Source organism: Panthera onca, chromosome D3, assembly GCF_046562875.1.
Source record: "Panthera onca isolate mPanOnc1 chromosome D3, mPanOnc1 haplotype 2, whole genome shotgun sequence".
Taxonomy (NCBI): Eukaryota; Metazoa; Chordata; class Mammalia; order Carnivora; family Felidae; genus Panthera; species Panthera onca.
The window spans coordinates 79100452-79118062 of NC_138350.1; the positions used below are offsets into that span (position 1 = coordinate 79100452).

Here is a 17611-nt window from a genome sequence, read left to right on the forward strand (position 1 = left end):
GGGATCAGGGAATATCCATAATGTCAGGGAATACCCACAATGAGGGTTCCTTTCTAGACCAACTCTGTTGAATTTTTCTTCCATTTACTGTGAGAAGTTTATTACGATCTACCAAATGTTTACCTTTCACGGTCATTATGAATAAAAGTGAGTGCCAATTTTTATGTAGCACTTGCTCTATTCTAATCACTGTTCTAAATGTGTATTAACTCATTGACTTTACAGGGTTGTCATCATCCTCTCCTCCCCAGTAAACTGAAGACACTCAGAGGGATTATATAAGACTTAAGTGGCAGGGCTAGAACTTAAATGCAGATAGCCCAGCAACAGAGCCCACACTGACTGTCCAATACACTACCTCTTAGCAGGAAGAATGAGGTTTGACCTAATTAAAAATGACATTTCAATATATGATTTTCATTCATTGCTCAAGAATAGAAATAATGAATAATTTTAAATCTCAGATGATATTGTATGTTGTCTTAGGAAACAAAACAGATGAAACTGTTTTCAGTTTAGCAGAAGCTAAGAGGATTCAGCAGTGTAAATAGTAGCAATATCAATTGAATGGGGGAAGTCACTGGAAGAGTTTAATGTGGCTCCCTATGTGAAATCATGATTTAGTCACAAGCATTATTTATTGACTGTTGTATCAAAACAATAAATCACATCAGTAATATCTTAAAATTAGCAGATTAAATGGAAATTATTTGAATACTTTGGGGACTAATTTATCTTACTTATTTTATTATTTGTTAAGTATTGTGTTGTATAATTATATAGTATATGTTAGATGTTAGATATTTTCTGTTATATATTAAATATTAAATACATGGTAATTTATTAGACTAATCAAATATATCTGGTTTTGTACATTGTGTTATTGTTCAAATGGTTATGTAATTAGAAAGTAACTCCTACCCCAAAATTGATCACATAATTATCTTATTTCCTTTAATTTCGAAAACCTAAATTTTAGATTTAGTCAGATTTAAGGGGTTCATCATTATTCTCATTATTTAGGTATTTTAGTGTTTCTGTTTAGGGGAAACATTGATGTAAAAGCAAAATGTTATATAACCAAACATAACTAAGAATGAAATGTTGTAAATACATGGTGGTTTTGACCTTGTAGTTTTAATCTAAAGATTATACTCTGTGTCTAGGTTTGGGGAGATAAGGTAATTTTTGATCATTATACAGTGCTAATATGGAAATAAATGCTATCTTTCATCTTCATTGGAAAAGGGAAGGAAAACATGTGTTACAAGAGAGTAGCATTTAGACCTAGCTTTTGTACCATTACCTATTATTGAACCTAGTATGTCATATGTGGGTGACACTTTATGAAAAAGTTTCAACTAATCACAGTTCCCATTTTCAAAAAGATTTTTGACTCTTTGCTAATCATTGGTAGTAACTAAAAAGCTTATCAAAAGACCAATAATCCAGAAAAGATTCTGTCATCTGTGACTGGATCCCATGTAAACCTCACTAAGAAAGAACAGAAATGTCTTTATTAAATTTTTCTATACTCATCTTGGGCAGAAGGAGTTTATAGGTGACACAGGTATCAATTTGAGTTCATTTTCAGCATCATTCTTACCATCCTTTTCCTAAGTTTAAAAATCTGGTTATTTTTTCAAGTCTGTATAGGTTTTCTTCAAAGAGGAAGACATCTCAAAATGAACTAATGTTTCTTGAGCGTCTGCTCTGTGCCAGGCACTGTGCTGGAGTGCTTTGTGTAAAATATTTTATTTATTTAAGCTTGTTAACAGTCCTGAAGAATAGGTCATGATATCCTTATTTTATAGATCAGAAAACTGAGGCTCATCACGATTAACAGATTTGCCCAGTAGCCTCTGTATGATAAGGGATCAGGACATAAGTTTTTATTCCAGAGCCCACGATATATCTTTTATTATCAGCCTGTCACTTTAACCCATCTGTACATTCATATGGATAGCAGAATCATGTCTTTCCCATACAAGATGATTTCAACATAGCCATTTTCTTTTAAAAGAAGTAAATTTTTAAAAAGCTTTTTATTTTAAATATTTTCCATTTCTGAATTTAGAAGTGTAAATTTTCACATAAAAATGATTTAAAAAGTAGTAGACACCAAACCAAAATGAGCTTATTAACCTTAGTGTTCTGTATGTTATTAAAGAAATATAGTGTTAGTACGTATACAGTTCACCCCTTAACTTTTCAAGTTTTCTTAAAGATAGCAAGGGACATGTCTATTTTAAATGTTGAGACTGCCATTTTAAAGTTTATTTTAGACATTCTAAGCATCTGCTATGTGTTAGGCACTAGATATAGAAGCATGAAATAAAGTTTCTGCTGTCAAGGAATTGGTCCTGAAAATGTCCGTATCTGTAATATAAATAAATATTCAGTACTTTAGAGAATGTGGTAAGGACCTTGTTAATTTTGGAACCACGGATAACCCTGTCTCAGTTTCACATGATTTGTCTTTTAGCATCAGAATTCTCTGAATATCCATTCATTCAACTAATATTTGTGGAGTGCTTACTCAAGGTATTATGCTGTTCTGTTAACAATAACCAACAAAGTAGACATTTGAAGCCTTTACAAAGCTTACATAATCTAGTATACATTCTAAAATGATCTGATTTTTGCCTGGGAAATAACCTGGCCTGTTCCCTGACGAAGAAGGAGCATCAATAGCCCTCTCATCCCTTAACTCTTGGCCTGCAGAATACATATCCAGATTTACCAGATTAAATAAGCCCATTTGTCTCTTTTCTTATGTATTTCTCTCGTGGTACAGATATCTATACTTCCTATTAGTAATACATTTTGTTTTTCTTATTTTGAGCCTTACTTAAATCTTTATGATTTTGCGTGATTTGAAATGGGATAGATGCTCCAACAAGGCTTTAAAGGCAACAAGCTTTTAATATGGTTATAGGGTGTTATGATTTTTTTTAAGTTTATTTACTTGAGAGAGAGGGAAGAATGAGCTGGGGAGGGGCAGAGAGAGAGAATCCCGAGTATGCTATACGATGAGCATGGAGCCCGACATGGGACTTGATCTCCCAACTGTGAGATCATGACCTGAGCCGAAATCAAGAGTTAGATGCTGAACTGACCTGAGCCGCCTGGGCACCCCTAGGGTGTTGTAATTTATATGATAAGTCATAAAGGTCTGAACTAGGACAATTGCAGAGATAATTGAGGTGAATAGCTTTTTAAAGGGCTATTCAAGGGTTGGAATTAATATGGCTTGGACATTTAATAAATGTGGACTGAGTAAGCACAGGGGATAAGTGAAGAGTAATCTCCAGGTTTCCTGTTTGGGCATCTGGATAGATAGTGGTGCCATTAATGGAGAGAGGCTGCAGGAGGAAGAAGGAGAGCAGATTTGAGAGGAGGATGAAATTCATTTAGATAGAATCAAATTCAAAACCTGTGAGACATTCAGGTGGGCATGTCCTCGAGATAATTAGGTAGGACTGTGTCTTTGGGAAAAGGTTTAAAGATTTTTGAATCTTCAGAGTAGTTGTCACAGTTAAAACCATAAGAGTAAATATCAATCCAGTGGGGTATGTAGGGTAAGAAAAGGACCAAAGATAGTACCCTGAAAAACATCAGCTTTGGGATGAGTGACAGAGGATTCTATGAGAGAACCTGAGCAGGTTCTCACTAGGATGAACAGAAAATTAAATGTTTATAAACTATGGAGATTGCGTCTTGCTTCCATTCATTTATTTTTCACTATCTACTAGTCTTGTCTAACAGTAAGTAGTATTCCTTTCTGACGTTTATAATAGGCAGGGAGAATTCTCTAAACCCCGGAGGGGTAGTGATGGTACTGCCTTACGATTTTTGTATCATTTTAGGAATAGATTTGTATTTTAACTCATATTCTTAAAAGAATTTTCCTATTTCTTAGAACTGTTCCTGGGATAATAAAATAAGTAATAAAAATGGGGAAATAGTTGTGGTACCTGGCTCAGTCAGTTGAGCGTCCAACTTTGGCACATGTCATGATCTCACGGTTCGTGGGTTTGAGCCCCATGTCCGGCTTTGTGTTGATACCATGGAGCCTGCTTGGGATTCTCTCTCTCCCTCTCCTTCTGCCCCCCCACCCCCGGCTTGTTCATGCTCTCTCTCAAAAATAAATAAACATTAAAAAAAAGGGGGAAGTGGTATTTTATTATGAAGTCAAATCTCTTTGAAAAAAAAAATAAACCAGGAAATTCTGACTTGAAAGAAGACTGTTTCATGTCTACCATGGCAAGGATCTTGGCTCAGCCCTGTTGATTGGGACTCTTCAACAATGAACAGGAACAGGAATGAAGAAATACTTGACTCTGATCAGAGTTATATCAGAGTTATGGAAAAAATTTTCTAAATTAATATTTTGAGTTCTGTGCCAAAATATCCTAGACTAGCAAATATTTCAATATATTTGTGATACATAGTGATACATTGATTGGGCCACAAAGGATTGATTTTTTTTTTTTTTCTGCTTTGAAATTTAACATTTTACCTTTATGTAAAGTCATGAGAACATGATCTTGCAGCACTCAGATACCTCTGGTAGAATACCGGTACTCCAACCCTCGTTGGTAAAGAGCAGTTACAACCACTCTAGAGTTGTTTATACTGGCAATCATTAATTATTTTGGTAAGATTGTAATATGTAATATTAGAATATACCTATACCTTTGCACTTACTACTTTAGTTCCAATAAAGTTGCCTTCAGTAGGGTTAGGCTACTCGTAGAGGATTTGAGATAGTGGAGTGAGCAGGTTGGTAGTTGGTTCCTACAGTGTTTTTCTGTTGTTCTTGTTGTTGTTTGTTTGTTTGTTTGTTTACAAACATAAACATCCTCAAACATTTTTATGAAGAATTAAAATATGTGAAAAATACTTGGAGGTTATTTGGTACAATGTATCTCTTTTGGTACAATTTATCTCTTTATAGAATATTTAATTTTAAGCTTTAATCCAGTGTTTTTTAATAAAGAAGAGACAAATTCGTGTATGTGTAAATATAACTATTTAGACTTTCTTGTGAAACTTTCTCATGTAACTGCAATTACTTGATCATACTGTGCCTTTATAGAAATGTCCTATAGCTTCAAATATATATGCCTTTGTCTTTCAAAGTCTATATTGTATATTAAGAAACATGCAGCAGAGTGAATTCATTTTGATAAGCACTATCTTTTCAAAGCATTGGTAACTTTTAGTGACATTTGGCAATGTATTTGTAGATGTGCATAAAAATATAAATTCTTGCCGTCTGACATGGGTTTTTCTGGCTTTCTGTGCCTTGATCATTCAATGTTTTGCTCTTAGTCACCTAAACTTTTCACCAATTGAATTTGAGTTTTTCACAGTTTGTGTTTTAACCTTTTTTTTTAATTTATTTTTTTCATATTTCTATCATTCTGGTGCAGGCATTTCTGATCTGCAATTGTTCTGTAATATGTCTTAGTAAATTGTAAGTGATACTGAAAGCATAATACATATACTGATTTTACTTAAGGCATAGTTAAGTATTTTTAGATCCAAATCAGTTACCTAGAGCTTTGAAATTAAACCTGTTTTGTACTTACACACTGAAAGTGTGCAGTCGGATTTTAAACACAAACTCTGTTTCCAGAAGTGTAAGTTTTAGGAAAAATGTTTTAACTTTGTTGCACAGAAATGTTTGCAGATCAGCATTGCTAACTACCAAAAAAGAAGTAACATACATGTCATCTGACTTTTAGTTGTGCTTTCATGTTGCTGCAGTGAAGTTCTGTGCATCAAAATAATTGGCCTTCATGTACTAGATGTGATTCAATTACATCTTAAGTTTTTAATGGAAATATGCAAACTGAGTGAATCCTAATTTTTCCATATATTTTTATAGCTGTATTGTCTCTGAGAGCATCTCATTGCCATCTTCTTTTTCTGTTTATTAGCCAATCAGGAAAAACTTGCCATCTTTAAATTTTTTAATTTGCTGGATTTTATGCAGAACTATTTAAATACTATAATTTTTAAATATCTAGTTGTGACAAAGATCACTTAATTTTCCCAGAGCTTTACTTCATGGAAATGGCTTCTCCCCCCGCAGTTAAGCTTGCTTTTTCTTCAGAGCAATATTTATGTATTTTAAAGACAGTTCCCAGTAACGACACATATAGTGAAATCTTGCTTATGATGAAACATTTCAAAGAGCTTTTAAAAATGTTTCCTCAGATTCATGTTTATCTTATCAATAACAAGAGAAATCTTTGAGTTTCATTAGTATCTCTTAACATGAAGAGATATCTATTTGGAGAGTTATCAGAAACTTTGAAATCCTACCTAATTTTACTTAGTATCCTTAGGTACTCTGCATTTAGAATTAACACATTAACTTTAGAATGGTCTTAAGTAAAAATTGAAAGACAAACTGTTTCCACCCTTTGGCTTTAAATGAAACCTAAAACCCATAGGAACATTTTTTGAGATATGTGTTTAACATATCTATGCTTGTTTGTAGAAAACAGACATTTGCTGGTAGAAAAACTTACAGCTATGACAACATTTGTTAAATATTTAAACCGTATTTCTTCAATATCTTAATGAAGGGATATAGTCACTAATGTTTCTGTATATTGATTTATAACATTATTCTATATAATGCATTTAAAAATACCCTTAACTTTTTTTTTAAGTATATTTTCTTGGACTTGATCTAAGTTTTTGTCTTTTCCCCTAAACTATGTCACCTGAAAACGTTCCGTTGCATTTTCTTACCTCCAGTGAGGGAAGTACAAGCACCCAGACGACTACTATTTTTATTTACCTAAATGAGAGTATGCCATAGATTTTATTTTTAAATAGAGCCATTCCTTGTCAGACAGCTAGAACATTTGATCAACAATCCCCCTGAATTCTAAAACTATGGAAAACATTCACCAGTTTGCTTGCAAACCAACTCTGCTGCATGCGTTCACAAATTTCATAAAGATTGCATGCTTTCTGTTTTCAATACAGATTGTATTTTTTTTTCATACCCATCCTTGCTTTTTATTTTTTTATTTTTGTTTCCCCTTTCTTGGTTGGATGCCTGTGTGTGTTTATTCCAAATCCCTGTCCAGTCCTGGAGTTTGAACTACGGAAAGCCAAGGAGACCATTCAGGCCCTCCGAGCCAACCTGACAAAGGCTGCAGGTGGTGTACATAAAACTTTTTTGAGACTTTTTCTACTTTGACGATGTAGAAGTAGCTGAGATATTTTCAAATGTAAAGTAGTAAAGTATTATTTATATTTTCTTCCACCAGAACATGAAGTTCCTTTACAGGAACGAAAAAATTACAAATCAAGTCCTGAAATTCAGGTGGGTGAATGACAGACCTAAAAGTATCTTCCACATAAAATGGTAGCACAAGTATTGATGGAAGGACGCTTATAGTATTGTATCTTTTATTTTGTCTGTAGGAACCAATCAAACCTCTTGAAAAGAGAGCTCTAAACTTCTTAGTCAATGAATTTTTATTGAAGAATAACTACAAGCTTACATCAATAACCTTTTCAGATGAAAATGATGATCAGGTACAATTACTTTTTTTTTTTTTTTTTTTGGACAATGATTTGTTTCCTTTTTCACTTACAACGTACTTACTTTCTTTTTTACCTAGTTTCTTTAGTTTTCTAGAAGTCATACGGTAAACTTCTATAATGCTAGTTACCAGACACTTGTGCACCCACACAGTCGGGTATTCTTTTGGTCATCCTCCCATTGCCACACTCCACTTTGTCACTGTCTTGCTCCCACTACATCCATTTCATCTTATTAAGATCTCCGCCTTCCGAACAGCTCTGTTTTCACATCAGCCATCTCCTGCCTACTACTTTAAATCCTTCCTTATCAATTCTAAACTCCAAAGCACTCTCAACTTTTGTTTCAGCTTATCCTCCACCTGCCTCACCAAAATTAGCTTTCACCTATTTATTATAATCTTGCCAAACAGAAGGGCTGGCATCCCCCTCAGCATATCTGGTTCCTTCGGAGTTTTGTGCTTTTGTTCGTTCTTTCCCCTTGTCACTGAAATACAATTAGTTCCCCTGTCCCCTTGTTGCCATGTGCCTTGTAAATACCTAAACCTTTTCCATGAGAGTGCACACAGGTCATCACCTTTCCAAGATCTTTCCTTCTGCCTCAAGATAGAAACTTTCTCCTCTCTCAATTCTTGACAGTTCTTTAATTATAGTACATATGATACTTTCTTTATGTCCTCACTCTTGCATGGTGAAAGCCCCTGAATGGCAACAATATTTTATTCCTTTTTCTAAGCACCTGGTAGATATCCAGTAAATGTTTGTTGAATATAGATGGATGAATGGACATTTGAATCATATGTGCAATAGTCATTTAATAATTTTTTTAAAGCTTAAATTTGTTTAGTTCTTGTTGTAAGCCAAGCACTGTGTTAAGACCTTAATATACATTTTATTTTATCCTTACAAAAATCCTCAGAGGTAAGTATACCCATTTTACAGATGATATGTTTAAGTTTCCAGTTAATTTATAACAGTAATAAATGGAGACAGGAATTTCATACTTGAGTCTGATTTCTCCAGAGCCCCCACTTTTAATACCTGCCTTATATCTGCTTCAGATTTAAACGTCAATAATGGCTATTGTCATTATTCAAATAAAGTCTCAAAGGAATGAGTATCACATTTAGAACAATCAGATGAATATGGCATAGTTTCTCAAAGAAGGTTTCCCAAATAAATTATAAATAAATAAGTTACAAGATACCAAATTAGTACTAAATTTTGATGTATTAGAGAAAGAATGATAGGACAGTATATTTGCATGTGATTGATTACTCTGGAATTTTATAAAGCTCTTCAAAAAAATCTTTGCCCTTAGAATGCTTGAGGTGCTATGCCTTTTTGTACTTTAGTAATAAAATTGTGTGAGACTGAATTCAAGAGAATGCTTTATGTACAGCAAACCAAAGAGGAGCTATTTGGATTCTGAAAATTGTTGAAAGCATTTTTAATAATATAAATTAGATTAGGGGCACCTGGGTGGCTCAGTCAATTAAGCATCCAACTCTTGATCTCTGCTTAGGTCAGGATCTCATGGTTCACGAGTTCCAGCTGCGCGTCGCGCTGTGCTAATATTGCAAGGCCTGCTTGGAATTCTCTCTCCCTCTGTCTCTCTGCCCCTAGCCCACTTGTGCACACTCTCTCTCTCTCAAAATAAATAAATAAACTTAGAAAAAAAATTTTTAAGAAAAATAATATAAATTAGATTCAAACAGCTATAACAAGAAAGCAAGCAGATTAAATTGCTTGCTTACCCACCAGAGATTACACTAAATTTATGTAGTTTAGAATAATAAAGGAAGAACAAAATTAATGCCATCAATGAGTTTACTTGTAAATAATGGGTACAATTTATGAACTAAGATTTTCTTCATGTAGACATGTTCTATGATTTCATGCAAATATTTAAGTATATTTTATAAGTTGAAAATTAACGCAATTTAAAAGAGTTAACGTTTTTAAGAGATTTCGTAAAAAGATTTCATACAATGTGCAACAATTTGACATCTCAAACAGTTAAACCTGTTTACCTAGAACATCGAGAAACTTACAAGAATAATATTAGACAGTGGAAGATAGATGTAAAATAAGTTAACAGTGTTGTTTACCTACTTGGACCTCACCCTTTGACCTTACAACAACATTATGATTATGTTGGGTTTTCAAGATACTAGCCTGTAAGGAATAAAATGAATCTCAAAAATGCAGGATAAAATTTCATCATAGTTTTTTTTTAATGTTGTTATTATTTATCTTTTAGGATTTTGAACTATGGGATGATGTAGGATTAAACATTCCAAAACCTCCAGACTTACTGCAACTCTACCGAGATTTTGGAAACCATCAGGTGACGGGGAAAGATCTTGTGGATGTGGCCAGTGGTGTAGAAGAAGATGAATTAGAGGCTCTTACACCAGTTTTAGGCAACCTTCCTCCAAGCCTTGAAACTCCTCAGACTGTAGAGGTGAGTAATACTAACTAACTAGTCAAGTCCACAAAAAGTTTTTAAACTGTGTCAAAGCATGCTATGAGATCTTGAGTTTCTGTTTTTCTCCCATTTTGATTTTAGAACTCCTTGCTAGTACAGAAATTAGAAGATAAAATTAGTTTATTAAATAGTGAGAAATGGTCTTTGATGGAGCAAATCAGAAGACTTGAAAGGTTAGTACTTAATCATCATTTCTAAAAAATCTCTTAAAGATTTAAAAGAAATTGGCACGTTATATAAATATATAAGATAACATTTCAGTTGTAAGACGTAATTTTTCATATTCTGATACTTCTAAAAAAATGTCTTTTAATTGCTTTATATATTTAATGTCTTCTTCCCCCCACCCCCTGCAAAAGTTATTAAGTAATTGTAGTAATCATATAATTGATTAACTCTTGGAACGAAGGAATAAGATAGTGTTTATTAGTTGTGTCAGTATTAATAACTCCCTCACATTAATGTTGTAAATATTTCCCACAGATTATCTCATTAATCCTTCTTGTAATCCTGTGGGTTGGATGCAGTTTTTCCCATTTTGCAAATACAGAAAAGTGCCAGTTCAAAGCAGAGTTTATAAGGCCATTTTTATGCTTCATTGAGTTTGTAGCTATACTTTTAGGTATATGAAGCATTCGTGTATATGGTACAGAAAAGATTAATCAGTTGCCAACCAATTTTCTATTAATATGTTATATGTTTAATGAATTAAATCTATTACGAGGTTTATGCTATTGCCAAAGTTTTAAGAAATATACTTGTTCTCTGATAATTTCTCTTTCTTTCTACAGTGAAATGGACTTCCTCAAAAATGAACACTTTGCCATCCCAGTGGTTTGTGACTCTGTTCAGCCTTCTTTGGATCATAAAGACTCTGAAGACACTGGACAGAATCCAGTTATAAATAGTTCAGACAAGGAAAAAGACAAGGATATCCATCTCTCAAAATCAGATGAAGTGGATTCCTCTATTCCTAAGGAGAATTTCCCAAGTTCTCTCCCCAGGAGAGAAAGAGAAGAAATGCCCTCTTCTTCTCCATCAAGTAAAAACACAGTCCATTTTGATAAACCCAATAGGTTAGTATGCATCCTGTGTCTTGAAGTGCATCTTTCATGTATTTTGTTTCTTGCCAAACTGGAGGAGCTTCATTGTTTATTTTGCAGGTCACGTGTATGAGTTTTTACATTTGTCATGAAATGAACACATAGCAAAGTACATGTCTCAAAAAAACCAAACAACAACAAAAAAAACCTATCACAAAGTCATTACTAAGTGAAATTATATTAAAGAGGATTAAAACATAAATGGAGTAGCTTCTATCTTAGCCAAGTACTTAAACTCATAAAATAATGTGTATGTTCTATGTGCTTTAAGCACTGGTAGTGGTTGATTTTTACCTTTTCTCTATCCAGTCATTAACAGACTCAGTATGAGCTGTTGGTGTTACAGTTACCTATGTAAATAGGGGAATTGTTTCTGCTCCTAGTCCTTTCTCCTGTGTCTGCTCCCATTACTAATATTGTATTATTAATATCCTCTTGTTTCATTTAATTTTTGTTGGGTCTCAGTGATTGAACTTTGATGAGAAAATAATGGCACCTGCCCTTTTACGATCCAGGTTTTCCAGTGGAGGAGAGAATATAATTAAAAATGTTTTTAGGTTGTAATATGAAAAAGTCATTTTAAGAAAAGAATATTTACGGGGCGCCTGGGTGGCTCAGTCGGTTAAGCGGCCGACTTCAGCTCAGGTCATGATGTCACGGTCTGTGAGTTCGAGCCCCGCGTCGGGCTCTGTGCTGACAGCTCAGAGCCTGGAACCTGTTTCAGATTCTGTGTCTCCCTCTCTCTGACCCTCCCCCATTCATGCTCTGTCTCTCTCTGTCTCAAAAATAAAACAAACAAACAAACAAACAAAAACGTTAAAGAAAAGAATATTTACTATACTCTTTTTTATAGTTTAGGCACAGTTCTAAATTCTTTATGTATCCTAATTTATTTAATCCTCACAAATATCCTATGGTGTATTCTGAACCACACAATCATGCTTCCTCTCCCTATTTTTTTTTATAGTTTATTTATTTATTTTTGAGAGAGAGAGAGCAAGCAAGCCAGGGAGGGGCAGAGAGAGATTGAGAGAGAGAGAGAGAGAGAGAGAGAGAGAGAGAGAGAATCCCAAGCAGGCTCTGCACTGTTAGCACAGAGCCCAGTGCAGGGCTTGAACTCACGAACCGTGAGATCATGACCAGAGCTGAAACCAAGAGTCTGACGCTTAACTAACTGAGCCACCTAGGTGCCCCTCCTCTTCCTATTGAATAGATGGATATTACACCTAATATTGGGGTATAATAGGAAAGCATGACTGATTTCTTTTAGACTTTACTCATTGTTAGTAAGAAGTATGTGATTTTTGTATTTTATTTTTTTAAGAAAATCTTTCCACTGATGAGCCACAACCTTTTGTATACCCACTAGCCATACTTTTTCTTTAGGTATAAGGGAGGTTACAGAGTTGAAGTAGATATGGCTCAGTTCTCAAGGTACATTTTTTTTCTAGTAGGGTAAGATAGAGTCATAAAAATCTGTTATGATATGCAACCATAATGGCATTTGTAGTAGTTCTTTAGTATTTAGGAGTACTTCCGTTTGTTTCTTTTGATATGCCAAAGCCACTTCCTAGAGAAAGATGGTCGTTCAGTTTGTTCAACTAATTTTTTTAGCCCTTAACTAACTATGTGCCAGGTGGTATCAACAAAGAATATAGTGGAAGGCAAAACATGCTGTGATCCCTTCAGTCACAAACCTTATAGTGTGAGAGATGAGCAATCAGACAATCATAATAAAGTATGAAAAATAGTAATATAAGAGAAGTGCAGCTTGCTTTGGGAACACACAATCAGGGCACCTAAGCTAGTCATCAGAGCAGGAAAGGTTTCAGGGAAGAAGTGTCTAACCTGAGACCTAACAACCAAGTAGGAGTTAACCAGACAAAGAGGTAGGAGGAAGGGTGTTCCCTCTCAGGGAGGAGAGGAGAATACCGCACGTTTGGGGACCTAAGAAGAAGCTAGTAAGGTTTAAGCAGAGACTAAGACATATAAGCCATTTTACCTCATGGGACATGATGGTATCTAAGTTTTAGAGAGTCCTCTGAGGTAGAGGTGATTGGAAGGTAGCAAGACTGGTAGAAAGAAGACCAACAGAGCATCCGTTGGAAGAATCCAGGTAAGAAACGATTGAGCCTGACTTGTACTAGAAAGAAGCGGGTAGAATTTTAGATAAAAGGTAAAAGCTTGGTTGGATTTGAGGTTAAAAGAAAGGGAGAGATAAAGGCTGATTTGTGGTTTCCGGCTTGGGCAATTCAATGGATTATGGAGAGTCTCCTGAAAGAATACAGGAAAAGGAACATAAATGAGCAAATAGACTCAAATTTGGTACATTACTGTAACTGTCATCATAGAAATTACTGAATGCCACTTTGTAGCGTATACTAAATAAGCTCCGTTTTGTAACTTTTAGTGTTATCCCTTTGTGGATTGAGCACATGAAGTACAGCTCAGTCATGTTTTATGAACACTACTACATAGAAACTAGTGTCTTTTTAGAAACATAAATGTTTTGGGGCGCCTGGGTGGCGCAGTCGGTTAAGCGTCCGACTTCAGCCAGGTCACGATCTCGCGGTCCGTGAGTTCGAGCCCCGCGTCAGGCTCTGGGCTGATGGCTCGGAGCCTGGAGCCTGTTTCCGATTCTGTGTCTCCCTCTCTCTCTGCCCCTCGCCCGTTCATGCTCTGTCTCTCTCTGTCCCAAAAATAAATAAAAAACGTTGAAAAAAAAAAATTTTTAAAAATAAAAAAAAAAAAGAAACATAAATGTTTTAACCTCATTTATTTAACACGAATAAGTTAATGTTGTTAATTACAAAAAAAAAATACTTTATTTACAAAATACCTTGAATGTTGACTGAACCTCTGCTTCACTTATTTTAATTTTTCCCTCTTTTATGTGGGTTTCTAACACTGAGGTTTATCATTTTATCATTAGATAGGGCCGCAAAACTTTGATTCCTGTCAGCAACTTGTATCCACTATCTACCTTTCTGGGACCACTGAGAATTGGAGACAAAAAAGTCCTCATTTCAGATTTTGCAAATTCTTTCTATAATCATTGACCTGCTGTACCCTTCAGGTTTGATCCATTGATATTTACAGGCTGCTCACTCACATAACATCAAACAATTTTAAGATCAGCAGTGACTGCTAATTTTTTCCCCTGTATAATTCTCCGCTGAAGTGTCCTTCAAGTCATTGGTGGCTGAAAAATCTAGTCGGCATTTGAGGAGCAGGATTAATGCAGGAATGGGAGTTATAATGTGCAGCTTACCTTCTAAATGCCAGTGGTAACTATTTGGTATTGTCCCCTTTTCATCCAATTTTTCTTCTAGGAAATTGTCTCCTGCTTTCCACCAAGCTCTACTTTCTTTTTGTCGAATGTCAGCAGATAGTCGTTTAGGATCAGAGGTAAATTATACCATTTTTGTCTTGGAGCTTTATTAAAACACTTGGTTTTTCTTCTCAGTATCTCATCCAAAAGCAACTGTGATAAGACTATTTCAAATACCCATCTATTTTTTAAAATAATGCTCTAAGAATAGTTCCTAAAATTTTAAACTTTCAAGGAAGATAGTTGATTATTTCTCTGTTCTTTGGATTAAAGTTTATTTAGTATTAAATTGACTTTTTGTAGTCTGTTTTTAATTTGTTATGTCTACTGACATATGGTAATACGCCTCTCTTTGGTACAATTCAGAAAACCAATGTAAGGGTACACATTGTTTATATTTTAGTTATTTTTAGATTACTCCATTATTTTTTACTTCATTAGTAATGGTTATCTTCAATTGCTGGGTCTGTTAGCTCTCAGATTAGTTTTCCTCAAATGCTTTGTAATTGTGGGAGGTTGGTCTTGAGAGGGTATTTCATGAAAATTTTTTTCTATCTTTATACTCACTTCTCCCTTTCTGGTTGTTTTGTGGTTGATCCCACTTGACCTCCCTCGGGCTTCTGTTTCACAAAGTCATTGAGAACGTGAAAGAGCTAGAGGCTGGTTTGGATGCATTTCTGGCCTCTGGCCATCCTCCCTGCAAGACTGGGTCAACCTCCACGGGCCTCCTCTTGCATGCAGCTTCGTTCTATAAACTATCACTGTAATCATAGATTGTAGCAATGTGGGCATCTTTTCAAGAATAAAAAAAAAAAAAAAAAAAAGATCATTGAGGCTGCCTCAGTCCTATGTTATCCCTACTTGTTCCCAGAACTGCAGCCTAGTGGGGCTCTTTGGATTCACCCTTGCTTCTTACTGGTGTTTTCCATCCATTTCTTGCTTACGGAAATGTTGATCCTGTTTGGGAACACAGTTATTGTTGACGATGGTGATGTTCTTGTTATTATCATTGCCATCATAAGTTGGAATTTTGGATGTGTATTTGGAGCAGAGGTGGCAGGGTCTAAAGCATGAACTTCAGGTACGATCACACATGGAAGTTCTACACTGTCATCATAATAAATACTGTCATCATTTATTAATTCTTTGGTTTTTCTAGGTGTCTCGGATTGCAGACAGTGAGAAAAGTGTCATGTTAATGCTGGGACGCTGCCTGCCACACATTGTTCCTAATGTGCTGTTGGCAAAGAGAGAGGTGAGACACATAAAAGTGTTTTCATCCCAGTAATCTCATCGTGTTGTCCATTTTTCGTCATTTTGAAGTTTAGTGTTATATTTTTATTTTGTTAAAGTCTATTACTTGCAATCATATTCTTACTTTTGTGCATGCATCTCTGCTCCTAGAGAATGGTTTTACACCTCTGTCAGGTGAGTTCGGTAAAACTGCATGGTATTCATGTTTTCCCAATTTTGCTTAAAGCATCATTAGCTTCTGCAGCACTAACTATTACTGTAGGTCCATTTATGTGCCATGAATACTGTCCGTTTTTTAACTAATTTATTTGATCTCTGCTCTCGATACGATATGCTTAATATGTCTACAAAAATAGACCCTGTGTGTTGAAAATTAACTGGGACTAATAATGTAACTTTTTTCCTAAATGTACTCGTAGTTACCTATTGTTAGTTTTATTATATTTGTCAATAATTATACTTGTCTTATGATGATAGGATAGTTATAGCATTGACTACAGTAACTTTTGAAAGTACCTTCTTTTGTTTTTCTTGTAGCTAACTTGTTATTGACACATGCTTAAAATATCCAAACTATAGTAGCCAATATATTTTAGCACACTTAGCCTTTGTTGTGAGCCACACTGTAGAGAGTTATCTTTAGAGTTCTATTTAACCAAGAAAAGACTAATAAAAAGTTACTGTTATCTAATTTAAATGCCAGTGGATGATTTCTTTGTAATCAAGTTTAATAATTTACTTGAATAATTCAGTTTATGAAATCGACTTCCAGTTCACAGCATTTTTTAAAATAAAAAAACAAGTTAAGAATATTTTAGAATGTATCCTATAAGTTTCTTCTATCATCTTCTTAATATTTACCACTGATTTCAATCATAATCCATGGGACCTACAGTATGATAGGTACACAATGCATTGGCAAAACCATATAAAGCTTATTCTTAATTATTTGTTTAGCACAAGAAATTTGTACTGATCCTCAAGAAGACTTACATGTAGAGACTTACATGTAAAACTTATATTAAAAACGTTTATTCCTATAGGTGTTTTGGATTTAAAAAAAAAGATTTAAAAGACTGTTTTCTTACTGGTGGTTTTATTTTACCTAATATATAAAAATAGTGGTGAGATATTAATACATGTGGAAAATTTTCTGTATCTTGAAGGATCAGTGTCCAATTTCAGATTGTTTTGCAGTTCTGCCTGGCAGAATGGTGTTTGAGCTTCTTTTCCTTTTTTAGCTTGTAACATAATCAATGCAATGCATTAATGTTTGCATCCCTTTTACTATATTTCCTTAATATAATCTTTAAAATATCACAGAAGCCTAATTGTTATGAGATGCAGTTTAAGCCTTTTTTATTTTAATTTCCCCCTTTTTTATCATAAAAGACTCTACCACTAAAATCTGATTGTACTGCATGAAGTATTTATGAATTTGCATCATCAGTAATCAGATACATTATATATAAATATATATGTGAAGCATATGTATTTATACATACATATTTTGTTTGTGGTATGATGTTTACTTTTCTGGCTGACCTTAGTTTTTGTATTTAAAAAATATATACTTATAATTTCATGAAGAAGTGATTGTTGATCTGTTTATTTGTACGTTATTCTATCAGAAAATTCACCATTTGTATCAAAAGTTGTATTTTCTTGAAATTAAATTGGTAAATAATGAAGTTTATTTTGGTTTGGTTTGAAACCAATCCCAGGGCATGAAAGGACAAAACTTTTATTTCATTTCATCCTTTGATATTAGATTATTTTTATTTAATATTTCATCTTAATTCCTTAAATATATATTTTTAAAAAGGTCTTGTGATTAAAGGATATTTTGATTTTTCT

The 17611-nt window shown here is 34.3% G+C and overlaps 1 protein-coding gene across 7 annotated transcripts in view; it reads left to right on the forward strand.

Moving 5' to 3' along the window:
- RELCH (RAB11 binding and LisH domain, coiled-coil and HEAT repeat containing) overlaps window positions 1-17611 on the forward strand; it is a 114685-nt gene that overhangs the window by 25710 nt on the left and 71364 nt on the right. For 6 of the 7 annotated variants that reach the window (XM_078435167.2, XM_060614001.2, XM_060614002.2 and 3 more), the window contains exons 3-10: window positions 7116-7187; window positions 7299-7354; window positions 7456-7569; window positions 9839-10042; window positions 10148-10239; window positions 10858-11142; window positions 14502-14577; window positions 15660-15755. In XM_078435167.2, coding sequence (XP_078291293.1) covers window positions 7116-7187; window positions 7299-7354; window positions 7456-7569; window positions 9839-10042; window positions 10148-10239; window positions 10858-11142; window positions 14502-14577; window positions 15660-15755 — 995 coding nt within the window. The remainder of the gene's footprint in view (window positions 1-7115; window positions 7188-7298; window positions 7355-7455; window positions 7570-9838; window positions 10043-10147; window positions 10240-10857; window positions 11143-14501; window positions 14578-15659; window positions 15756-17611) is intronic. The other variant, XM_060614005.2, reaches the window with a different exon arrangement.